The sequence below is a fragment of the Episyrphus balteatus genome, chromosome 2 (assembly GCF_945859705.1).
Source record: "Episyrphus balteatus chromosome 2, idEpiBalt1.1, whole genome shotgun sequence".
NCBI lineage: Eukaryota > Metazoa > Arthropoda > Insecta > Diptera > Syrphidae > Episyrphus > Episyrphus balteatus.
Window position 1 is genome coordinate 62957805 of NC_079135.1, and position 27326 is coordinate 62985130.

The 27326-nt window shown below is 34.4% G+C and overlaps 1 protein-coding gene and 2 long non-coding RNA genes across 4 annotated transcripts; 1 reads left to right on the forward strand and 2 right to left on the reverse strand.

Annotated features, from left to right (window-relative positions):
- The first annotated feature begins 1592 nt into the window (after nt 1-1592).
- Nucleotides 1593-2310, forward strand: LOC129910217 (glutaredoxin-related protein 5, mitochondrial). The gene is made up of 2 exons (XM_055987501.1): nt 1593-1999; nt 2057-2310. The coding sequence occupies exons 1-2, from the start codon at nt 1720-1722 to the stop codon at nt 2233-2235; spliced, it is 459 nt and encodes a 152-aa protein (XP_055843476.1). The 5' UTR covers nt 1593-1719; the 3' UTR covers nt 2236-2310.
- Nucleotides 2233-3273, reverse strand: LOC129910218 (uncharacterized). Of its 2 annotated transcripts, XR_008771490.1 has the most exons (3): nt 3038-3196; nt 2572-2979; nt 2233-2509 (listed from the first exon to the last, which is right to left on the reverse strand). It is a non-coding gene; the product is annotated as an uncharacterized LOC129910218 (long non-coding RNA). The 2 variants fall into 2 exon arrangements; XR_008771489.1 differs by having other exon boundaries at nt 2572-3273.
- A 12210-nt stretch (nt 3274-15483) lies between these two features.
- Nucleotides 15484-16345, reverse strand: LOC129910129 (uncharacterized). Its single transcript, XR_008771476.1, has 2 exons — nt 16186-16345; nt 15484-16104 (listed from the first exon to the last, which is right to left on the reverse strand). It is a non-coding gene; the product is annotated as an uncharacterized LOC129910129 (long non-coding RNA).
- Nucleotides 16346-27326: the final 10981 nt, after the last annotated feature.

Here is a 27326-nt window from a genome sequence, read left to right on the forward strand (position 1 = left end):
TTCAATATTGTAACCCTAAGATACAACTATCTTAATTCATCTCGGCTATTTTTCATAAATGCGGTCAAAATTTGGAATTCCTTGCCTCAAAACATTAAGCGGATATCAAACTCTATAAAATTTAAAAATGAGCTGTTAAATTTGTATGCATCTCAATGAAAAAAAAATAAATAAATAAATAAATCCTTTGACTTATCTTTCATTCTCTTGATTCTTCTCCTATCTTTTTTTTCTACCCTTTATTTTCTTTTTCTTCTTTTATATAATTATAATTGTAATTGATTGAGTAAGATTAATTATTAATTAATATTTTTTTGTTTTCTTTGAATTGTAAATTTTATTTTCCTTCTAATATGTAATACTGTACTATAAAAGACTTTGTCTTACTGTATACCACTTAAAATTTAATAAACTTAAACTTAAACTCTAAAAAAAAAATACATTTTGTCCTTCCAAACGTGAGTTTTCACGTTTTTAGACAAATTCTAAACAATTTATGAAAAAATTAGTTTGGTAGCACAGATTTAAAACTCTTCAAAAAGTTAAGCTCAGAGAAATCTCCGGGCTAAACAACTAAGCCCACGGGGCTAAAGTGTTGTTGTATTTAACATGTAAGTTGCTTAGCCCCGACTGCGTTTTTTTTTTTGTCCAGTTAAGACCAGTTGTAATAAAAAACACACCTATTATTTTTTTCCCTCAAAAGTGGAGCAAATTTGGTCCGATCGGAGCAAGGTTTTAACCCTGATTGAGAAGCTCAACTCATGATTTAAAATCATTTGGCTAAACTTTTTTTTTTCTATTTTTTCCAGTCAGATTGGCGAATTACCACATTGTGCTCCGGTCGGATAATTTTTTCTTTCACTTTTTTCTCTTTTGCACTCATTATGTTTAAAAAGATTCGCGCCTCTTGAGGCTTCATGTAATAGCTGACATAGCTGACCAGTACCCAAACACCCTTCAAGCAAGAAAACGGAGTTCAGAAAAGACACTCCGACCTCCGACCGAGAAAAACGGGGTTGCATTCACACACTTGCATTTTTTTGTGTATGAACACAAAGTCGAAGGAGAAATCGTGGTGAAAAAACCAATACATATAAAATCGGCTCCGCGGTGATTATAATTTCCATACTAATTTGAGCCGCCTTCGGACCCACCTGAGGCCGAGCGGATTCGGACCGAGGTCGGTCTTGTTTGCTTGAAGGGAAACGTCAGTGTCCAAGAAAAAATGGAAAAAAAAAAACTTTTGGCATGGATGTGTATTATGCATGTATGCGTTTGTTTTCCTCAGAATTGATTTGATTTTTCTTGTACTTCTTTATTAAACAGTTATGATAGTGCCTGGCCACACGGTGATTTTTCAATCGCCTAAGCAGTGATTTTGTAGGCAAGAGGGATGAGGAGTGAAGGGGGAAGATGCTCACGAAGGGAACTGAATTTTCTGAGGGCAGTACAGTTCCATTGCTAAATTTTTCCTATTTTTGACGTTTGTTCCTACAAATTGATTGAAAAATCACTGTGTAGCCAGGCACATAGAAAGGAAAAGGACAAAGACAGATTGTTTAAAAGCCCAATTTCCGACAAGTCGAAGCCTCTAAAAATTCAGATGTTTGCGTTGAACACGCTCAGAAGGCCGGTTAGTTGTCAAAAATTAAAATAATTTTCAATCCAAAATTAATTTCGTAATAAATTGAAAATTGGTAAATAAAGGCATATTACGAAATGACTTCTATTTTCCGTCAAATTTTGAAGCAAACCCTAGCTACTGGTGTTGGCAAACAAGTTAAATTTCCTCATAGATGGAATAGCTCCGGCCAAGATTTGAAATTTGATAAAGAAACCTTTGACAAATTGGTCAGGACAAACAAAGTCGTAGTTTTTATGAAAGGTAATCCTGAGCAACCACGATGTGGATTCAGTAATGCTGTTGTACAAATAATGCGCATGCATGGTGTTACCTACGACGCACATGATGTTTTACAAAGTGACGAACTAAGGCAGGGTAAGATACACATTTCAATAAGATATATCAAGGTGATTTTTTAAACTATTTTTGAAGGTGTGAAAGACTTCACTAACTGGCCAACTATACCTCAAATTTTCATAAACGGAGAGTTCATCGGCGGCTGCGATATTGTTCTTCAAATGCATCAAAGTGGTGATCTTATTGAGGAACTAAAGAAAGTTGGAATTAAAAGTTTGCTGCTAGAGGAAGCCGAGAAAAAAACTGACAAATAAACTTTTAAACTTATTTAAATTGTAGACTTTATTTTAATTAACAATAAATGTTTGAACTAGTTTAGTTGAAATCAATTTGGTGTTTCCATTTAATATTTGTGATGATTTGAGTAATTCTATCTTCGGCTTCGGAATTCTCTCCAATACCCAGAATCGTTCGGCAGTTTTTATGGAATTCAGGGTTGATGGATGTCTTAAGGAATCCACCTATGGATACTGCAATTAGTGTTAAATACTTTTGGTGGTCCTTATTGGGTACCATATTCGTTGTTTCCTGTTTTTAAAATGAGTAGGTCATTCGTTTATTGTGGGATGTATGATATTATTGTTTTTAACCTTATGTTGACTTGTGTTCACGAGATGTTTGAATAATAATTAATTGAGTAGGTTTGTTGAGACTGCAACCAATAAATTGCTCTGCAAAGAGATGGTGCGATAGAGCGACACTTGAAAAGTAAACATTTGGAGAAACAGCGTAAAGAAAATGAAGGCACACTGCAATTCACTTGAATAGAAAAAAGCATTTTTCTTTAACAGTTTTTAGAATTGTTCCAACTCCATAGGACTTAGAAGCATTTTGCTTTCCGCCGATGATTTGGATTTCAAAAGAAGAACATCATTAAATATTGTAAAAACAGTAAATTTCGTTGTTCCTGGCTACACGTTGATTTTCCAATCGCCTTACCAGTCAGGTTGTTGGCAAGGCAAGAGGTATGAGGATTTTCCTCTTTTTGACGTTTGTTCCTAGAAAATGTAAATTTGAACGTTATTGGGCACAACACTGTCTGACTGTGTAACCAACTCCATAGAGAAACTTATGTCGTTTTCTATTTGCTTTTGAGATTTTTGTGTAAAAATCTCAGATTTTCCACTGCCACAGTACACAGTACTGTGTTCCACTGCAAATAGAATATGAAATCTAGTTTTGTAATTGTGTACGAAATCTGTGTGTATAAAAAAAAAAACTTTTTAAAATAAAACAACAACAAATGTTCAGACAAATGTCAAACAGAGGACTGTGTGTGAAAGTGCGTGTGCTTGTATTTGTGAATCTTGATAATAATCCAGATTCAGATTTTTGAATCTCATGTCGTTTTCTATTGACTTTTGAGATTTATGTGTAAAATTCTCAGATTCTCCACTGCAAATAGAATATGAAATCTAGTTTTGTAATTGTGTGCGAAATCTGTGCGTATAAAAAAAATAAAACAACAACAAATTTTCAGACAAATGTCAAACAGAGGAGTGTGTGTGAAAGTGTCATTTTTTGAATCTCAAGACGCAAATAGATCATGAAATCTGAGATTTGTCCACTATTTCCCCTCTTCACCCCCCCTTTCAGCTGTCAAATTCACAAATCTCATTCTGAGATTCGTCAATACAAAACGACATCAGATTCATTTTTTTGAATCAAAAGACGCAAATATGTAATGTCGTTTTCTATTGACGAGTCTCAGAATGAGATTCGTGAATCTGACAGCTGAAAGGGGGGGGGGGGTGAAGAGGGGAAATAGTGGAAAAATCTCAGATTCCATGATCTATTTGCTTCTTGAGATTAAAAAAAAATGACAAAAAAATGAATCTGATGTCGTTTTCTATTGACGAATCTCAGAATGAGATTTGTGAATTTGACAGCTGAAAGGGGGGGTGAAGAAATGACAAAAAAATTAATCTGAGATTCAAGAATCTGATTCTGGATTTTTATCAAGATTCACGCATACAAACACACACACTTTCAGACACACTCCTCTGTTTGACATTTGTCTGAAAATTTGTTGTCGTTTTATTTTTTTTATACGCACAGATTTCGCACACAATTACAAAACTAGATTTCATATTCTATTTGCAGTGGAAAATCTGAGAATTTTACACAAAAATCTCAAAAGTCAATAGAAAACGACATGAGATTCAAGAATCTGAATCTGGATTTTTATCAAGATTCACGCATACAAGCACACGCACTTTCACACACACTTCTCTGTTTGACATTTGTCTGAACATTTGTTGTTGTTTTATTTTTTTTCATACGCACAGATTTCGTACACAATTACAAATTAAATTATCCCACGCCTCTTTCCCCCCCAGATACCGCACGCGCTGGGGTCCATTTACACCGAGTATGATGGCACTTGCGGTGGCTAGTCATATCGGCACTTAAATTAGAGTTTTTTGAAGAAAAAAAATAAACACGAGATAAGAGCGGGGCTGCTTATTACAAGCAGATACAAAATGTAAAAATAAATATGTAACTATATGGGAGTATGGGGAAACATACAACCATATAGAAAAAGAATTAAAATAAAGTATTAAATAAAGTTAAAATTTAAAAATAAGTAAAAAAATTAAAAAAGTGTAGAAAAAAAAACAATAAATAAAATAAAAAAGCATGCTTATGCACTTGTTAGATCAGTAAAAAAAATAAAAAGTCCAGTTTCAGTTTCTCTTTTACTATTTCACTATTTACTAATCTTTACTAATCTTTAGGTCCAAGAGGGCTATGAAATACCATATAGTAGGTTTTTTTGTGTGATCTTGCTGTTATTACAATCAAAAATATTACAATTTTTATTAACATTCCTTAACATTCTCGTAATCGGTTCATTTTTGCCATAATCAGTTCTATGAAGAGCTTGATGAAATTGCGGGGTCGTTCTGAGAGAATAGGAACTTACGTTAAAACTAATTTGCTCGAGGAGGGTGGAGTTTTCAATTACATTACATAAAATTTGGTGTATGAAAATAACATCGGCAACTTCGCGACGCACATAGGAGTATTTAGTCAATTTAGGCGGACAAAACACGAAATTTTAAACTGATCCAAACGTGAAAAATCAACATCCTACTAAAAGTAGATATTTTGCTTAGCATTTTCTTATAGTTTTAAAATTGATTATCACTTCAGGTGATTAACAGCAGCGGTCTAGAGTTCAAAGTTTTCAGCCGAAAGATAAAATTAATTTTTTTTTGTAATTTAGCGACTGTGCTTAAGTAAGTACTTTTTTTTTTTGAAGTGGATCTAGAAAAAAGTTTTTATGGAATATTGATAAGGAGATACGAAACTGTCTACTAGATGTTGTATCTTAATGTTGTATTACTTTATAAATAAAAAAGTGATATGTTGAATCTTAATACAAATTAATCGTAAAAAACGTAAATTTCTGTGTTGGTAAGGAGATAAGTTATACAATTTCACATTATTGTGTGATAAAATTTAATGTTTTCTAAAGGTTAAACTCTTATCTAATTGAATCTGTAAAAAACAAGTGCAACTAAGTGCAACTTCGACACATTTGCCCTTCTTAAAGGTTTTAGGTTTTGAAAAATGGCTACCTTGTATTCAGCATCCATATTTTAAGTTTTTTTAAAGATTCAACTTCTTGAATTACATAACCTGAATTCTTATGATTTTTCCTAAATCTTAAGACCTTTATCTTGGCGATACCATTAATAGAACTCCATTTATAAGCGTTTTAACAAACCATTGGGATCCATTCTTGACACTTTTTTGTTGGAAAAAAAGTGGTTTAGGAAGAAAAATGTTTTCATTGAAATCAACACTTAAAACACTTTATTCCAGTACTAAATACAAGCTTTTACCTTGTTGATGAAGATAAACCGGAAAAATAATTTTGTCCGGGTAAAATTGGCAAATACCCCTATGTGCGACGTTTTTCTAAAGATTGTAAGTTAATGAGTTGCAAACGTTCTTGATAAGGGGGCAAGTTGAAATTATCAACCCACGGAAGTCCTCTTAAGGCAAAACGGAGGAATCTACGCTGTACTGCTTCAATTCTCTTGATGTGGACTTGGTGATAAGGGGACCAGACTTGGCTAGCATATTCAAGTAAAGGCCTCACAAACGTGGTATAAAGTGATTTCGTAACGTAAGGGTCAGAAAACTCTTTAGACCAGCGCTTGACGAAACCTAAAGCAGAATTAGCCCTAGATATAATATTGTCATAGTGGGATCTGAAGTTAAGTTCATTATCACAAATTACACCCAAATCCTTAATGGTTGTTACTCTTGAAACAATACATTCATTGATAAAATAGTCACGTGGTGGAGGACGGAGTCGTTTGCGGGAATATGTGATTGCTTGGCATTTTTCAACATTAAGATCTAAGTTATTTTTCTGACACCAAACAAAGAAATTGTCTAAATCAATTTGCAAAAGCAAAGGGTCGTTTGACGATGAAATTGTCCTAAAGATTTTCATATCATCTGCGTACGTAGAGACTTCACAATGCTGAATGACTGATTCTACGTCATTGATTGTCAAAATAAAAATTATGGGGCCTAAATGACTTCCTTGTGGGACGCCCGACTTTGCAATAAATGGATCTGAGATTGAAGATCTAAAAAGTACTTGATATTTACGATTATAAAGGTATGAATTCATCCATTGAATAAAACCGGGAGGAAATCCTAGAGCTTTAAGTTTAAACGATATAATTTTATGTGATATTCTATCAAACGCCTTGCTAAAGTCTGTAGCAATGACATCAACTTCGTTCTTATTTTCTAATGATTTCAAAGTGTACGATACAAACTCGGTTAAATTAGTGGTCGTAGATTTGCCTTTCAGAAAACCGTGTTGTCTGGCTGAAAACAATGATTTACAATTAAAATATAGTGTGTCGAAGATAATACTTTCAAAAAGTTTTGGGATGCACGATAATTTGGCAATTGGTCTATAGTTAGCAATATCACTTTTGCATCCCTTTTTGTGAATAGGGATGATGAATGAATCCTTCCAGATTGATGGAAAAAACCCTAGAGTTATGGATTTTTGAAACAGAGTGGCAATAGGTGAGGCTAAATGGGCTACACAATTTTTTAGTACAATCGCGGGCAAGCCATCAGGACCCGATGAGAAATCATTCTTAAGTTTATGAATTTTTTGTATCACGTCTTCAACAGTAATATTAATTGATACTAAAGATGTTTGGTTACAGTTATTCATGTAGGTGAAATAGTTACTATCAGGCACAAAGTTACTATCAGAAAACGCAAGACTGAAAAAATTGGCAAATAAATTAGTTATAACTTTAGAATCACTAGAAGAGTGATTTAAATAATTTAAGGTATTAGGATAACCGTCTGACTTTCTTTTTAGATTAATAAATTGCCAAAAACGCTTAGGGTTTGAAATTAAATCAATTTGCATTTGATTGATGTAGTCATCGTAGAGAAGTTTTGAAAGGCTCGAAAATTCATTGCTTACATCCATATAAAGAGAAAAATCCATGTCTGATCTAGATCTTAAATATTTCTTCCATAGAGCGTTTCGGGAGTTGCGTAGAGAACGAAGCTCCTTTGAATACCATGGGGGTGAAGAAGACATATTTTTCTTTTGTGAATATGGTACTGACTGGTAAAAACATTCGAAAATGGCTACGTAAAAATTGGTGGTTAAACTATCGATACTATCGTTGACACTATTTAAAATAAGATCAAAATTTATATTACTTAGAAGCTCATTCAGTTTGTTAAAGTTAGCCTTCCGGAAATTAAAACAATATTGTTTTTCAGACTCTACTTCTGAGTTACAATGTTCATAGGCGAAACTTAAGCATAGTGGTGGATGATACAGGTCAATAGTTGAGAGAATAAGGTTACTTTCCTTTACGATGCAGTTATGAGCATCATTGGAGAAGATCAGATCGAGTTGCCTATTCAAGTTATTTTTTATATCGCTAATCTGAAGTAAGCCGCAATCAGACAGATTATCAGTGAATAAAGTTTCTTTTTCGGTTTTAGAGATAAATATATTTTTGGGACAGGGTACAACTCTAGGTTGAAATATGTTTACTGGAGAATTAGTATTAGCAATAGGCAAAGTGATGTTGGTTGGGTTTTGAGTTTGAATTGAGTTTACATTGATGTTATTATTAGATAAACTTTCAGTGTTTATTGTAAGATTATTGTTGTGAACATGAAACTGCATTTCTTCCTGAATAGACATTGAAACAGGGTTTTCAAGAGCATTGACCGAAGTTTGGTTGGTAGTGGGAATCGTGGAATTAGAAATTTCAATATTGATCAATTTATTTAAACTATCTTTGGTACTTTTTAACTCATTCTCCAAAGCTGCGAAATGATTGTTGCTTTCATCAAAATTATTATTGCTTATTGTTAATAAATTCTCAACTTCATTTGAAAGTTTGAGAACGGATTCAGAAATTTTGTTATTAGTTGAGTTATTAAATGTATTGTGATTATTAATATTTTTATTAATCAAAGTCAAATTTTCATCAATTTTTATTAAAAGCCGCGAATTTTTTAAATTTTCTGAATTAATTTTATTAATTTTACTATCCAATACCTCATTAAGGGTATTGTCTAAGTTATTTAACGATTTAACAACTTTGGAGTGGTTTTTATCACTGCTAAGAGTGTTAAGTGATACAGCTCTACTATTGGAATCTATAACTTTTTCTATTTTATCTAAATTACCTTCCAGATCAATAAAATGTTTAAAAAGCAATTCAACTTTGTTTTCCAGGCTGAAGAATCTTTCTGAGTTATTATCCACTACAGATTTTACCATGTCTACATTATTTGTTACACTAGCGAGATTAGTATTTAAATTTTGTAGTTGTAAAGAAATATTTGAACTTTTGCAGTGATTACACAAGAGTGAAAACTTTTGCAGAGCGATCGTTTGCATTCTTGTGAGTCTATCAGAAGCCTCAGTTATTATTGAATTACAAAAAAAACACCTTATTAAATCCATATTGTATGAGAAAAAAAAATATAGAGAAAAAAAAAAAAAAAGCTTAAAAACAATCAAAAATGGCAGGTGGTAACCCTAGATTTGTTTATGTCACTATGTATGTATGCATACAAGAGAACCAACAAGATCACACAAAAACACAACACACGGGAAAAAAATATTAACTACTAATTATGATGAAAAAGCAGGCAATTGAAAATTAAAATACTAACTATTATTTTATTAAAAATTTATAACTATATATTGTTTATTTAAAAAATCACTCACCCCAGAATTATTATAAGGCACAAAATTAATTAACACAAAAATAAAACAAATAACATTCTTGAGGCAAGAGAAAAGAAAAAAAGAGAATACAAAATATTTAGTAGGTACTAAAAAGAAAAGAGAGTGATGGATAGTATATGGTTAGATGTTTGAACACTGTAAAAAGCAAGAAGAAGAGACAAATAAGAGAAAATGGAATTTAGCTTTACGGGGAAGTAAACACCATGCATATGATACAGAACTAAATGGACACAAATATAGATTAGATTTTTTTTTTTTTTTATATATATTTTTTTTATATATTTTAACTTTTATATTACTTGTGTATTCTATTCTATTTTAACAAAGAAACATAATTAAATTAAAAAACACAATAAGAAATACACTGTCTAAACACAAAACATAAATTAAGAGGAGGAAACAAAAATTATTATATATAAAATAATTGTTTAGACATTAAATGAAAACAAAAAAAAAAAAAATTTAAGAAAGAGATTAGCACAGGCACTAAGAAAAAGACAACTTCACAGGGAGAGAGAGAAACTTAAACAAAACTAGATTTCATATTCTATTTGCAGCAGAAAATCTGAGATTCTTACACAAAAATCTCAAAAGTCAATAGAAAACGACATAAATCATGAAATCTGAGATTTTTCCACTATTTCCTCTCTTCACCCCCCCCCCCCCCCCCCCCCCCTTTCAGCTTACAGATTCACAAATCTCATTCTGAATCTCGTCAATAGAAAACGACATTGGGCTACTGGATTGCATTTTTTCACATTGCTTCACGCACTGTTTTATTTACTTCTTTTGAATGGAAATATATTACAATTTGAATGCGAAAAAACAAAGATTTTCAGAGCAAAATAACAAACAAAGTGCCTGGCTACACAGTGATTTTTCAATCGATTGAAAAATCATATGCGGTTGAGCAATTAAGCCGAAATTTTTAAACAATTTTGGTATTTTGTGGTTTTTTATTTTTTTATTTTTTTTTATTTTTTATTTTTTATTTTTATTATTGAAGAAAATAATTAAATTATAGTGAAAGTGGCAAAAAATGAGTGTCTGACTTTTTAAACAAAAATTATTCATGTGAAGGATTTTTTTTGTAAATGTGTTTGTGTGTCACAATAAGTGACAGATAATTGATAAACACTTCTATAAACATTTATGCGGCCAATTTTACCATGGTTAACATGTTTAAAAGTGAGTTTACCATTCTTAAATTAATAACAGATGTTAATTTTATTGACAAAATCATTTTTTAAGGGATGTTATGGCTTTTTGGTCAATTAAAATTTCTTATGTAGAACATAAAACCCTTAGGTTCTAGTATTTCTTGCCCCTAAGTTATGTTAAACTATGAGGAATTTATGACACAATTTGAAGTTCGTGCAAACAATTATGTAGAGTTTAAGGGTTTATGTTTCACATAAAGATTTAAGTTCCGTTTCAGCAAATGGGCCTAAATCTTTTTTTTTTAACATATTAATATTGTGTTTAGTTTATTCATAAAAATAAAAACTTTATAATGGACATAAGTAAATAAAACAAATTAACAAATATTAAGCTCAAAATACATATTTCATTTTCAAACTAAAAACAGTTGTTCCGTAGGTACTTCATAAATTTTATTTTGAGGGTAAATCTAAAATATCAGAGCTAATTTTATAAAAATGGATAATATTTTCTATATAAATGTATTTTTGTAAATCATAGAGTATTTATGCAGATTAAGTCAGGCTTTTTTAACAACGATGTCTACTGCCGCGGCTACTGACTGAAAATATCGTTTGATATACCTAAAAATGTACAGATTCCATTAATTAAATATTTTGAGGAGTGAATAAAAAAACGGAAGCACCCTAGTCTTAAGTAGAGCTGTCAAATTCAAAAATCCACTTAGCGTGGAATACGATAGTTTATTTCGAAATTAAGTTTTATTTAAATTGATTCTGTTGTTCAAAGATTGTGTCTAAGTGCCTGGCTACACGGTGATTTTTCAATCGCCTAAGCAGTGAGTTTGTAGGCAAGAGGGATGAAGAGTGAAGGGGAAAAATGCTCACGAAGGGAACTGAATTTTCTGAGGGCAGTACAGTTCCATTGCTAAAATTTTCCTCTTTTTGACGTTTGTTCCTAGAAAATGTAAATGTGGAACGTGATTGGGCACAACAGTGTGTAGCCACCGTATGTGATTTTTCAATCGATTAAAAAATCACTGTGTAGCCAGGCACTAATGTTTTTGTAAGTTTATATTTTTCTCCTTTTATGTATTTTTTCCCTTTTTTATCCCCGTCCCTTATTTTATCCCTTTCGTTTATGAAAATCGGAAAAAATGGTGATTTTCCCCTCAACCTGGGAACCCTGCCTAGCCATATAATCACTCCCAAAAGGAGTGATTTCAAATTCCAAAATTGAAAAAGGAGTGAATTCTTCACACCCAAAATTTTGAAGGAGTGACGCCGGAGTGATTACCAATACTTCTACATTTTTCTTCATGGTTGTTTTAATTTTTTTGTGAAGAAAATTATAATTATTTATAAAAAAAATCAATAAAATATTGAAAAAAATCAATAAAAGTGTGTTACTATTGTGTTACTATTTTATTTATTATTAAAAACACATGCAAGATGCAAAGCAAACGTCAAATAACTCCATTCGTTAAATTCGTTGTGAACAAATTCCAAAATTGCGCAAAAAGGAGTGATTGGGCTTGTAAGCAATCTATCTTTGTCTTTTTCCTTTCTATCATAACTGTTAATTAAAGAAGTACAAGAAAAAACCAACCAATCAAATCAATGCTGAGGAAAACAAACGCATACATGCATAATACATAAACACATGCATGCACAAGCATATACATATACGCCACTTTTCCTCAGAATTGAAATGTCAAAAGTTTTTTTTCACCGACACTGACGTTTGGCTTAAAAGCCCAATTAGGGGGGTTCACATTGGGTGCGTTCACGTACCGATCCAAGGGTATCCGGATACCTTTGTGTTGTTGTAATCCCATATAAAATCTCAGCTGATCGAACACATGTTTTAACAAGCAAAAAAATCCAAAGTGCCTGGCTACACAGTGATTTTTCAATCGATTGAAAAATCACATGCGGTGGCTACACACTGTTGTGCCCAATCACGTTCCACTTTTACATTTTCTAGGAACAAACGTCAAAAAGAGGAAAAATTTAGCAATGGAACTGTACTTCCCTCAGAAAATTCAGTTCCCTTCGTGAGCATCTTCCCCATTCACTCCTCATCCCTCTTGCCTACAAACTCACTGCTTAGGCGATTGAAAAATCACCGTGTAGCCAGGCACAAAGGTATCCTAAAAATTTCTGGATTATTGTGTATCTTATGGGAGATTTCAAGAACAGCTGATTCGTGTTCACAAACGTAGCGGATACTTAGGTACCTTGGATAGGGTATCTGTGCGTACGTGAACGCACCCATTGACCAACTTACCGGACAGACCAAATATAATTCGGCTATCAGGCCAAATGAAAATCGGTCTGTCCGGTAAGTTAGTCATAGGTTTGTTCGTTGTGAGCTCTAGGATTAGAGGATATAATAGGTGTGTTTTTTATTACCACCGGTCTTAACTGGACAAAAAAAAAACGCCTCGGGGCTAAACCTGAAATCTTGGCAGCACTGTATATTGAATGTTCCGAAAACAGCAGACACAACAAAAATTTAAAGTTGTCATATTTTTCGCTTTCGTCATTTTCTTGTATTTTTCATGTATGTTTTACAAAGAGATACAAAAATGTATGCTAGCAAAACTATTTTAATACATTTTGTCCTTCCAAACGTGAGTTTTCACGGTTTTAAACAAATTCTAAACAATTTATGAAAAAATTAGTTTGGTAGCACAGATTTAAAACTGTTCAAAAAGTTAAGCCCAGATATATCTCCGGGCTAAACAACTAGTCCAAGGGGCTAAGGTGTTGTTGTATTTAACATGTAAATTGCTTAGCCGAGACTGCGTTTATTTTGTCCAGTTAAGACCGGTTGTAATAAAAAACACACCTAATATATGGAGTGCTTGTTCCTATACCTAATACATTAGGTGTGTTTTTTATTACTAACGGTCTTAACTGGTTAAAAAAAACGCCTCGGGGCTTAGCGAGAAAAATTGGCAGCACTGATAAATGTTCCGAAATCAGCTGACACAAAAAACTATAAAGTTGTCATATTTTTCGCTTTTGGGGTTTCTTGTGTGTTTTTGAAGAAAAAAAGTTTAAATAACTATTAAATAAATATTTAAAATAATAATTGTCATTCCAAACATCAATTTTGATGTTTTTAAACAAATTCTAAACAATTTACGAACAAGTTAATTTGGTAGCACAGATTTAAATCTGTTGAAAAAGTTAAGCCCAGAGAATTCTCCGGGCTAAACAACTAAGCCCTAGGGGCTAAAGTGTTGTTGCATTTAACATGTAAATTGCTTAGCCCCGACTGCGTTTTTTTTGTCCAGTTAAGACCGGTGGTAATAAAAAACACACCTATTAGGTGTGTTTTTTATTACCACCGGTCTTAACTGGACAAAAAAAACGCCTCGGGGCTTAACCTGAAATATTGGCAGCACTGTATATTGAATGTTCCGAAAACAGCAGACACAACAAAAATTTAGAGTTGTCATATTTTTCGCTTTCGTCATTTTCTTGTATTTTTCATGTATGTTTTACAAAGAGATACAAAAATGTATGCTAGCAAAACTATTTTAATACATTTTGTCCTTCCAAACGTGAGTTTTCACGTTTTTAAACAAATTCTAAACAATTTATGAAAAAATTAGTTTGGTAGCACAGATTTAAAACTCTTCAAAAAGTTAAGCCCAGAGAAAACTCCGGGCTAAACAACTAAGCCCACGGGGCTAAAGTGTTGTTGTATTTAACATGTAAATTGCTTAGCCCCGACTGCGTTTTTTTTGTGCAGTTAAGACCGGTGGTAATAAAAAACACACCTATTGTAACGCCATATACATGGATAGGGGTCGCTGCCTTCATTTTTCATTGCAAGTCCGCTTCCGCAGCTGTAAATAAACACGCTTGTTGATGACAGCCATTAATTGAAAATAAAATGGAGGCATGCACTCATCGAAAAACTTAAAGAAACTAGCAGGCCTATTCTGGGCAACCTCACTGATGCCTCACAAGTCACAATAACCTCATAACTCGAGTTGAACTCGATTTTGTGACTTTTTCGTATTCTGGCGAAAACCTCACAGTCACAAGAACCTCATAAGGTGAGGTGAGTTTTGTTTTGTGAGTTTTTTCGTATTCTGGCGTACCCTCACAACTTGTGAGCCTCATAAAAATTGTTAAAATTGTGATCTCCTTCAGAGCAGGTCACAACTCACAAATTACTAGAGTTTTGACATGTTTTAATACCATAAAATGTTTTGAGAACAAATGAAAGTTTTTTTTTTTATTTGTGATGCAACAAAAATAGAATCAGACCTTGTTTTGTTGCATCTTATTGCAGAAAAGAAACTCAAAATCTATAAGCAATTCCAAGAAGACCACCCCTAGCAATGTGTCCCAAACGTCTGCCATTAGATGTTGGTTGCATCTGCATTTGGATTCCTTGACGGAGCTGCAACCTTACCTGATGTAGTTGGTATTGTTGTTGGATGCCACATCGTTGTAGACTTATCAAAAGGAAGCAAATAAAAATCACTTCGGTTGAGTTATTAATTTTGTTTCTTTAAAACGGCAACTCCTAGATTGGAAAAAAAGGTCAATGGTGGGAAGTAGAGCTTATTGAAAGTAAGATATATTTTTTTAAACTTCAGATATGAAATGGAGAAATCCGTTTAATTAAATTGATAATATCCTTATGAATTGTTTCTAAATAATTTCATTTTGTTTTGAAGGAAACTCACGACTATCGTCACAGTGAACTTTTGCTGTATCAATATCAAAATCCCAGTTCGTCTGCAAGAAGTGAAAGCCCTCACACATTTTTGACAAAGTAAAGTTGAAGTGCCATTCTATAAGTACTGGAATTCTAAAACAAAACCATCGACCATACTCCAAAGCTGATTGAGTTTCTTTTCACCAAAGGTCGAACACATCTTGCTGCAAAACTCACACGGGAGTGTGTGTCAACAATGGAGAACCTCAACGAAGCACCTTGAGAAATACGGTGATTTTTTCACGGATGTTTCACGGAAAACAAAGAGAAAAGATATAAATACCTCGGAAAAAATAAAAAAACATGTAACACACCATTAAAATTATCCTTTTTTGTTCGAACGTATATTTTTTATTTTAATACAAACTTTTCAATAGATGCAAAATAAAAATAAATTTTCAGAAAGTCCTTAATATAAAAAAGTGTGTTTCACTGTTATACAAAAAATAGTCTGCGTTATCATTCTCATATTGAAAATGATTAGTTTAATGCAAAAAAAAAGTCATGTCTAACACACAGCAGAACCACTTCTAGACCCTTCACAGAATTTTGTGGAGTTTCCACAATGGAAACCATCAGCAGCAAAAATGACTCGCACATGACCTTAAGCGACAAAATTTTATGGTTTTTTCGACGTCTTCATGGATATTGATGTGATAGGTACTCTCGATGACCAAAACTCTGTTGAATGCTGGATACTCCAGCATTTTGTCTACGTATAGTGAGTTCCATGCATCCAAGCACTGTGCAGACATTCGGTTGCCGAGGCGTGCAGCTTGCGTATTGTGTCCGGCTAGGAGTCACTCATTCACAGTATCAGTGTTCTCTTCCATTTAGTTGTGGGTTTCCTTGTGCCAATTTGCTCCCAATCAATATAACAGGAATGAATATAGTGTTTTTGTTGGAGCAATTCACCTGCTATGGTCCATCAGTACATCTACAAAGAATAAAACAAACGAAACAACTAAAATTAATTCATCAATTTGTTGGTACAGACCGATTACTAAAATTACTGTACCCAAGGCTTTTTTCTTGTCTCTAGAATTGGAATTGCTAAATAAAGTATTAATTCTTTAGAAGAGCCTATTCATTTGAAAATATATGAAGAAATAAGAAATTTTTATTAAAATTTTAAAAATTTGTTATTTTTTTTTATCTGAATTGTTTTGACAAATCAGCTGTCTGTCAAAATAAAAACTCACCTCTTCCTGTGGTGAATTAGCTGTGAGGTTTCTTATGAGGTTTTTCGCAGAATACGAAATTGTGAGAACCTCATAAGAAACCTCACAAAAAAAACCTCACAAAAAATTGTGACTTGTGAGCCTCATAATTCCAGAATAGCATTGTAGATCCCTCTATAAAAGCTTCACGGAACTAACAGCACAAGCACTCCATATATTATATCCTCTAAGGCTCTAGGGCACTCTGGGTCGCTCCGAATTCGTTGTCAAGCGTTGTTGGTAGCTCCTTTTTCAGCCAGAGTTATTTCCTCTGTGTTCGATGTTTGCTCTGAACGCACCCTGAACAACTCTGGGTATTTTGTCAGAGCGTGGAATTCAGAGTTATGAAAATCAAATCAGCTGGTGTCATAAGAAAAAAAATTGTTTGGAGTGCGAAAAGTGATTTGACGATTTCATATTGTGTGATAAATATGAGATTTTTCACGAAATTCATGAAATAAGAAACTAAATAATAATCCAGTCAAATAAGGGTTTAACCTCGGAATGAATGTTAGTAGAAATTTTTTTTGCTCAATATCTTCCTTTTGCCATTCTATAACATATCTCAAAAGTCTAGAAAAATCTCATGTCCGCTTGTCGCGATTTCAAGGTCAAATCGCGAAATGGAGATTTTCAAAATTAGCAAAAATAGGCTATGGTATTATATACACATATAATACATGATTACAAGGTATTTTTTAATGCTGATTCCAAAAAATCTAAAATCAAGACAATCTGACGTCTCTGGAAAAAGTTATACCTGTTTTTCATCTGTCAACTCATATTATTATAACAGTTGCAAACTTACTGCCGAAAAACCCTTAAAAGTTATGGCAGATGAACCAAATTTTGCGTGAAGATTTTAGAATCCATCATTATTAAAAATCAAAACAATCCATTACAAAAAATATATATACCTACGAAATAATGGTATTTTTTGATGGAGGGGCAAATTTTAGGATATGCACTAAAGAAGATTCTTGTTCATCTTAGGAATAAGTGCTAATAAGCTAATTTTTGCATTTTAATCTTTGTTTGGATATCCTTTAACTACACTACAAAATCTAAAAAAATCTCATCTCCGCAAGTCCAAATTTTCTTGGTTTGAAAATAAGGTGCAGATTTTAAAAAATTAATAAAAGTTTAAATTTTTATGTGTATACCAACATAAGCGACATGATTTAAAGGTATTTTTTAACACTTATTCCAACAAAACTTACAAACAAGTCAACCTGACCATCCCTGAAAAGTAATGCACCTTATTCATGTTGATCTGACACAAATATCTGAAGAGTAGTTTTTCAATTTATTCAAATCTGCACCCTATCTTCAAACCAAGAAAATTAGGACTTGCGGACATGAGATTTTTTTAGATTTTTGAGGGTAGTTAAAGAATATCCAAACAAAGATTAAAATGCAAAAATTAGCCTATTAGCACTTATTCCTAAGATGAACAAGAATCTTCTTTAGTGCATATCCTAAAATTTGCCCCTCCATCAAAAAATACCATTATTTCGTAGGTATATATATTTTTTGTAATGGATTGTTTTGATTTTTAATAATGATGGATTCTAAAATCTTCATGCAAAATTTGGTTCATCTACCATAACTTTTAAGGGTTTTTTCGGCAGTAAGTTTGCAACTGTTATAATAATATGAGTTGACAGATGAAAAACAGGTATAACTTTTTCCAGAGACGTCAGATTGTCTTGATTTTAGATTTTTTGGAATCAGCATTAAAAAATACCTTGTAATCATGTATCATATGTGTATATAATACCATAGCCTATTTTTGCTAATTTTGAAAATCTCCATTTCGCGATTTGACCTTGAAATCGCGACAAGCGGACATGAGATTTTTCTAGACTTTTGAGATATGTTATAGAATGGCAAAAGGAAGATATTGAGCAAAAAAAAATTCTACTAACATTCATTCCGAGATTTACCCCTTTTATCTCCTTATTTGACTGTATTATAAAGAAAAAAATGTCAAAACAGAAATCAGCTGATGAAACTAAACCACTGAGGTGTTCGATGTAAAATAAAACCCGAGAAACTCTGGTTTTTTTGACAATTGATTTACATGGCTCAGAGTGCCCTGGAGCGGGAAAACAACGAACAGACCTAATGTGAACCCCCCTATTCACTCCCATAATTTTGGAAAACGACATTGGCGATTGGTAAAGTTGAAATGCGATACCGGTGCTCAAAACAAAAAATATAAAAAATAATTAACAAGACGGAAGGAGCTAGCATCCGACATTTTACTTTTTTTTTTTGTTAGGACTTTTGACGCCATTTTTAGAAATACAAAATGTAAACATCCGTCCTGTTAAAATTAGTTCAAAAGTTGAAACTACGGCGCTAGAAGTATGCGCTCCAATCGCCAATTAGAATCGCCATTTTACAAAATGGAGTGATAATTTTTTGACGTTTAATTTGGCAAAGTCAAAAGAAACAACAATTTTAAAGAAAATTTTTTTACAACAACAATTTCAAAATGGCAGCTGTCAAAAACTTAGAAAGCCATCTTTTTTTCTTTCATCTGACAGTTCTCGATACAAACTTTTTTCTAATGATCATACCTTCTCTTTTTATAATTCTTTTTGGACAAAAATATGAAACCTGTCAAATTTTAAGGAGTACGGATGAAATCCTCTCAGAGAAAAAAAATTGTTTAAAAGTACCCAAACGCTTTGAGCACAAAATTTTCTGCTACTTTTTCAACTACAACACAAATAAATAAAAATAAAGAACTGAAAAATATTGAAACCACTTTATATTGTTTTTCAAAGACTTTAATTATTTTTTTGTTTTTTTTTTCATAAAATATTAAGTTAATTTGAGTATCACACAACTAAAACGCAATTAATGTTTATGTTGTACAAGAAAAACAGAGAAAGCACAACCTTTGACAGATTTCAGATTTTTTTCCGAAGAAATTTTTTGGGCAGAAATTCGCAAGAATGGGAAATGTTTTTCTCTCTCGCGGCCATTTTTTTGTGAAAAAATGCACAATTTCAGAGTACCCAAACAGGAGGTGTGTTTTTTATTACCAGCCTTATTTAGGACAAATAAAACGCAGTCGGGCTAAGCAATTTACATGTTAAATACAACAACACCTTAGCCCCGTGGGCTTACTTGTTTAGCCCGGAGATTTGTCTGGGCTTAACTTTTTGAACAGTTTTAAATCTGTGCTACCAAACTATTTTTTTTTCAAAAATTGTTTAGAATTTTTTTTAAAACGTGAAAACTCACTTTTGGAATGACAAAATGTATTTAACTAGTTTTGGTAGCATACATTTTTGTGTCTCTTTGTAAAACATACAAGAAAATTACAAGAAAAACCCGAAAGCGAAAATATGACAACTCTAAATTTTTGTTGTGTCTGCTGTTTTCGGAACATTCAATATGCAGTGCTGCCAAGATTTCAGGTTAAGCCCCGAGGCGTTTTTTTTGTCCAGTTAAGACCGGTGGTAATAAAAAACACACCTAGGGGAATTGGGTTAAAAATGTTGGAAAAGTAAAAATAGACCTAACATGTGTGTGTGAATTGGTTGAAATTTTATCCTGCTGTACAGCAGAATTAGGAGCTGTGTGAATTGACTTTAAATTTGGGTTAAAATTTTTATCACCGTTTGGCCGTGGCTACACAGTGTTTTGCCCAATCACGTTCCAATTTATGTTTTCTAGGAAAAAACGTCTAAAAGGGGAAAATCCTGACCCCTCTTGCCAACAATCTGGCTGGTTAAGCGAATGAGTAAGTAAGTAAGTAAGTAACTAAAGGCTTAACTACATTCACCACTTTTTGAAAAAGTACAAAAGTGAAAATATTGTAATGTTTTATTCCGGAATTTCGAGATTCGAGAATATCTCCGAAGGTTCTCGTCTTTGCTTCTCGAAACTTCCTTTCCAGGAGGGGCGCTTCATACTTCCAGTCTAGTGGGATATTTTGGGATGTGTTCAGATGGTAGTTTCTTAATTAGTAAAGTTCCGTTCACATTTCTGCCTTTGCAGTAGTAGGTAGTGTGTTCAGACTTTTATCTTAAAGTTGTTCAGTAATTCATCGTTACATTGCCCCCCTCTTAGGATTGTTCGTCCCGAACAACTCCATTGCTTCTTTCACCATTATAACGATGTAAACGGTCACAATGAACTACCTTTAGTTTGCCTCTTACCCCTCTTTGTATACGGTAAACCACGTCGTTAATTCTGGTTACTACTGTGTAAGGGCCTTCCCAGTTTTGTTGTAGCTTCGGTGATAGTCCCTTTTGTCGGTTGGGATTGTAAAACCACACAAGTTCTCCTTCTTGAAACCCTGTTGCTGTCGCTCGTGAGTCATATCTTGTTTTAATCCTGTCACTAGACGCTTTTATATTTGTCCTTGCCCGTTGGTGAATGTCAGCCAGTGTTCCTTTCAGGTTATCTACGTACTCATCCATTTCATGTGGCTCGTTTGGAACACTTCCAAATTTTATTTCACTTGGCAGGCGTATTGTTGAGCCAAATAGGACTTTCGATGGTGTATGTCCAGTAGAACTATGTGTTGCACTTCTATAAGCCATCAAGAATAATGGAATATGTCGGTCCCAGTAATGATTATCATTGACTTCTTTTGACAGGTGTTCCTTAAGTGTTCTGTTAAATCGCTCAACCATCCCATCAGATTGTGGATGAAGCGGTGTTGTTCGCGTCTTCTTGATGCCAAGGATTGAGCTAACCTCTTGAAAGATCTTAGATTCGAAGTTCCTTCCTTGGTCGGAATGAAGTTCCATGGGTACTCCGAACCTGCTCACCCAATGAAAGACGATCTTATCCACAACTGTTTTGGTTTCCTGGTTGGGAATGGCAAATGCATCAGGCCATTTGCTAAAGTAGTCCATCATTACAAGGATATACCGATTTCCGTTGTTGGTTTCGGGAAAAGGACCTGCTACGTCTATTGCAATTCTCTCAAAAGGTGCACCCACATTGTAGTGCTGCATCTTGCTTTGGATTTTTCTAGCTGGTCCTTTGCTAGTGGCACAAGTATCACATTTTCGGCACCACTTTTCAACGTCTTCTCTCATACGTAACCAGTAGAATTGCTGTCGTAGCTTTTCCAGCGTCTTGTTGATGCCTAAATGGCCTCCAGAAATTCCACCGTGCATCTCTCGGAGAACATCATTTACCTTTGACTGAGGTACGACTAGCTGCATTACATAGGATTTACCATCTGCGGATTCCCACTTACGCCTGAGTAGCCCTTCTTGCACATGAAGTGAGTACCATTGTGCCCAATTTATGCTTTTAGAGTGGGGCTTCGGTCGGAGATGTCGGCCAATTCTGGTTTCTCTTGATGTTCCTTCCATGCAAGGATGGGTTCGATGTCCGAATCTTCCTGTTGGGCCATTCTGAGTTCTTCATTACTCCAGCCGCAAATGGGATCAGCTCTCGTTCTTCTAACAGCGACAACTTCCTTTTCTTCTAGTCGTGTGCAATGCTTGCAGTCTTGCTTGCACGGACGCCGAGATAATGCCTCTGCATTTAAATGCAGCTTTCCTCTTCGATGTTGAATCTGACATTGATACGTCTGAAGTATCTCGATCCATCTTGCTACTTGACCCTCTGGATTTTTGAAGTTCAAAAGTCAATTTAGTGCACCATGATCTGTGCGAAGAAGGAACTTCTGTCCATAGATGTACTTATGGAAGTGCTTTGTTGCCAATACTAGAGCTAGAAGTTCCCTTCTGGTCACGCAATAGTTTCTTTCTTGTTTCGAGAGTACCTTGCTGAAATAGGCAACGACCTTTTCTTCTCCGTCATGAACTTGCGATAAAACAGCACCAACTCCAACATTACTTGCATCTGCGTCAATGATGAATTGTTTGCCTGGAGTCGGATAGGCCAGCACAGGAGCTTCACATAACCGCAGCTTCAGTTCCTGAAAGCTTTTCTCACACTCACCTGACCATTTAAAGGCTTTACCCTTCTCCGTAAGTTGGTGCAAGCTTTTGGCGATTCTCGCAAAATCCTTCACAAATCGTCGATAGTACGTTGCCAGACCGAGGAAACTCCGAAGTTGATGCTTGTCCTGAGGGGTTGGCCAGTTCTTCACAGTGTCAACTTTTTCAGGATCAGTCTTCACTCCTTGGGATGAGATGATATGCCCCAAATATTTAACCTCGCTTTTGAAAAGTGCACATTTCTTTGGATTCAACTTAAGATGTGCTTCTCGTAGCCTCTGGAATACAGCCTTTAGGTTTTCACAATGGTCATCAAATGTTTTTCCGAAAACGATGACATCATCCAAATAGACTAAGCAAAATTTCCAGGTTAATCCATTCAAAACGCACTCCATCAAGCGCTCAAAAGTAGCTGGCGCATTACATAGCCCAAACGGCATGACATTAAACTGCCACAGACCATTTCCTGTGGAGAAAGCCGTCTTCTCCCGATCTTCTGGATGGATTTCTACCCGCCAGTAGCCACTCTTCAAATCCAAAGTCGAAAACCATTGTGCTCCTTCCATTGCATCTAGAGTATCGCTTATTCTTGGCAGTGGGTAGCTGTCTTTCTTCGTCACATCATTCAGCCTGCGGTAGTCGACACAAAATCGAGTGCTTCCATCCTTCTTTTTGACGAGAACTACCGGTGATGCTCAAGGGCTTTTGGAATTTTCGGGCTAATCTTTCTTCATTGTTGTTATCATTTCTTCAACTTCACCTTGTTTGGCCAAGGGGAGACGTCTTGCTGATTGACGAATCGGCCTAGCATCTCTTGTGTCGATTCGATGCTGCACCAGTTGTGTCCGGCCGTATTGCCCGCTGGGTGAAGAGAAAATATCAGCATATTCATGAAGAAGACTTCCCGCAACATTAAGCTGATGTTGACTCAAGTTGTGTGATTTGAGAATTTGTTTCTTTAGTTTCTCCGAGTTCATAGTCATCTGTGTATCCACCTCGTTAATCTTAGTTATTGCAGCCACAGATTTACATTGCCCAACAACTTCTCCTTTCTTAAGGCTTAACTACATACACCACTTTTTGGAAAAGTACAAAAGTGAAAATATTTTTTTTTCTGGCTAGCGAAATTGTTTTTTGAAAAAGAGTATACAAATTGTTTTTTAGACTAAAAAATAAGCTTTCTGCATCATTTGTTTTAATTTTCCAGCCCGAAAAACTATACTAAAATGCGTTTGAAAATTTTCACTTTTGTACTTTTTCACTTTTTGAGCCAATGTAGTTAAGGCTTTAATCTTGATTGGGTACGATTTGATGTTAAGTATCCGTACAGGTACCATGTTGTTCTTTGGTGTCACAAGAGTCTTCCCGATGATGATGTTTTGGGAACTTTGTTCAACTTCTGGCTCAACCATGAGGTATCGATGGCTTCCAATATTCCCCTTTAGTTTCCTCCACACAAAATCTTCTGAAGAATGAGGCAGGCACATGTCTTCTTTGATGACAGTTCTAATTGTTGTTGAGTTTTCGTTGCCAAAGACTATTGGAATCTCTACGTTTCTGTATTTCAGGACTTGATAACCGATATCCAAGATGATTCCATGCTCCTTCATGAAGTCGATTCGAATGATGCACTCATCACATATATCTGCCACCAAAAACACATGGGAAAACTTTAGTTCTGCCAAACGGATCTCAAGACGAACTTCTCAGTACACTCTTGCTGCTTCTCCTGTGGCGGTCTTCAGACGGTAGCTGTTGGTGTTATGTAGCCATGTCATCTTTACCAAGTCTCTTCGTACAATAGAGGCGGTGGCACTGGTGTCAATTGTAGCCACGTGTTGTTTGCTGTTTATGATTGCCTCCACTGTCAGACTTTTGTTGTCTCGTTTAGTCTGTGAGACTATCGATGGTTCTGGGGCCATCGATACCAGAAACCAGCTTCTGCCCCTCGAAGTTGGTTCTTACTCGTTTCCCAAACACGGTTGCCGGAGTGGGTAGGATCCTACCAAACTGGGTAGGTTTTTTTACCTTGGGTAGGTTGGTAGGTTTGAAGTCAATTTGGTAGGTTTTTCCAAGTTCTTTCTCTAAAATAATTTTATTTTTAATAATTGACAAAAAAAATTGTAATTATGTCAAATCTACCCAAAATATTTGTGCCAAACAAATGTGCCCATCTAAACCGAGAGTAATAATATTAAGTAGTGTATGTAAACGCAGTATCCTCATTGTTGGTGTCTGAACTCATCCATTTTCATGTTTTGTGTTGACGCCAACTTCACATTCTTGATTAGTGATTTCTACAAAATGGCAATACAATTTTATTTTAAAAGTTTTTTTCCAAAAAATTATTTATAAAAAATTGTTTTTTTAAAAAACGGCTCTAACGATTTTGAAATTTTTTTTCTAAAAATGCACGTTTATATATCAATCAAAACTGCATACTTGTTTTGGAGGGCAATTTAATTTCAGATTTTATTTTATTTTTTTAAACGAATTTTATTTTTTTTTCCAAATTTCTATATAGAAAGTCTTAAAAATTTAAGCAACTTTAACTCCAAGAGCAAGTTCGTGCGACCCAGTCGTGCATTTTATTTTTTTAAACAAGAATTTATTCTCTTAAAATCGAAAATTTTCGTTGGGTAGGTTTTTCTTTGAATTGGTAGGTTTTTTTCGAAACTTTGGTAGGAAATTTTTTATGCGAGTGGCAACCGTGTTCCCAAATGGGAATCAAATTGAGGATGAGTGCTGGTTGTATCGCTAACCTGTTGTTGGGCATTATTCCTGTTTCCACAGTGTTGGCAAGCAGTTCTTCTTGGTGGCAATCTGCACTGCCGCTGGAGATGTCCAGTCTTGTTACAGTTCCAGCTTCGAGCAGCTCCGTCTCGCTGGTTTCTTTGGAATGCGAGTTTTTGACAAGAGCATTCCTCCACTGCAACTTCTCTTACCCGATGAACGCCTTGAGAAGCCTGTTCTGCTGCTTCCATAGTGAGTGCAAACGCTAATGCTTCAGGAAGGGAACGTTTTCCAGCTGTTCGAATTGCTCGCTGAAGATTTATATCAGATACAGCACGTACAAAGGCTTCTATCGCAAACTGATTGATAATGTTGTCTCCTGCTGTCGGATATGCCAGATGAGCTAACCTTTTAATATCTGCTTGGAGTTGTTGCAGAGTTTCTCCTCTTTTCTGGACTCTTGTATTGAGTTGGACGCGGAAGACATCCTGCATATGGTCATCTCCAAAGCGTTTTTCAATGACCTGGACAAGAGCGTTAAAGTTACCATTCTTTTCTGGTGGTAAAGTTTGTAACAACTCAGCAGCAGGACCTCTAAGAGCAAGAGTCAGCGCTATACATTTGTCTTCGTCATCCCAACCATTTGTTGTGGCAGCTGCCTCAAACTGTTTCTTGTAGATCGACCAAGAACTTTGTCCATCAAATGTTGGGTACTCACCAGAACTTTCTCGGATCTTAATTTTCCGAACCTTGTCAAGTTCCTCAGTAATACTTTGCATTTTAACTTCCATTTTTTCAAATTTGTCATCCACTTTCTCGAACTTTCCTTTACTTTCTCGAGTTTTTCTTCAACTTTCTCGAACTTTTCTTGAGATTGCTTTTCAACGCATTTGATGGAAGCATCAATAGCAACGAACTTGTTCTCGATCGCGTCAAGCTTACCTTGGATGATGTTTTTCTGTTCATCTAATTTTTCGAGAAGATTCTGTTCTTCACTCTTTTGCTCTGTTCGTTGTTGTTCCATTTGTTCTCTTTGTTCATTGCGTTGTTTTTCTAATTGTTCTCTCCGTTCCTTGCGTTGTGTCTCTATTTGTTCGTGAAGATTCTTCTGTTCATCCTTTTGTTCTTTACGTTGTTGTTCCATTTGATCTTTCTGTTCTTCAAATTTTGCAAGGATGACATATCGGAACTAGTACTTATTCATTCTTCTATCATTTCAACTTCGAATTGAAATGTATCCAAATCTTCGTTTTTCTGGGTTAAATAATCCTGTAGACGAATAATGAGATCATTTTTTGATCCAGCAGTAGGAAGACCTCGCTTAGTTAATTCCGCCTTCAGCTCAGTCAAACTTAACTGATTTAGTGTTTTACCCATTTTAACTTTTCAAAACGCGAGCACTTTTACTTATTTCAAAATGTTTTACACTTTGTTTATTGTTAAAACACATGCGCACTTTTTATTCGCGAAATTATCTGATTCGCATAAATAAATAAGTTTTATTCCACTTTTCTCACACCAATGTAATGTTTTATTCCGGGTTCACAATAAAACTTATTTAATTTCCACTTATATTTCCGTTCAAATAAGAACACACTTTATTTCAACTCAATTTACTTTTATTATTCGCTCAAACAAACACACTTTTTAAATCACTTTATTTACTACTAACAATTCGCCAATGTAATGTTTTATTCCGGGTTCACAATAAAACTTATTTAATTTCCACTTATATTTCCGTTCAAATAAGAACACACTTTATTTCAACTCAATTTACTTTTATTATTCGCTCAAACAAACACACTTTTTAAATCACTTTATTTACTACTAACAATTCGCAACACTTTATTTCACTTTGTACTGTACTCTTTCACTTTCAAGATTAAACTGTGTCCGGTCGGTGTCTACGCTACCCTTTTATACCGGAATTTCGAGATTCGAGAATATCTCCGAAGGCTCTCGTCTTTGCTTCTCGAAACTTCCTTTCCGTTCACATTTCTACCTTTGCAGTAGGTAGTGTGTTCAGACTTTTATCTTAAAAGTAGTTCAGTAATTCATCGTTACAATATATTCTAGCGTAATTGTTTTGTGAAAAAGAGTATACAAATTGTTTTTTAGACCAAAAAATAAGCTTTCCTTATCATTTGTTTAATTTTCCATCCCTAAAAACTATACATAAATGCGTTTGAAAATTTTCACTTTTGTACTTTTTCACTTTTTGAGCCAATGTAGTTATTGATTTTATAAAGTAATTAGGTACA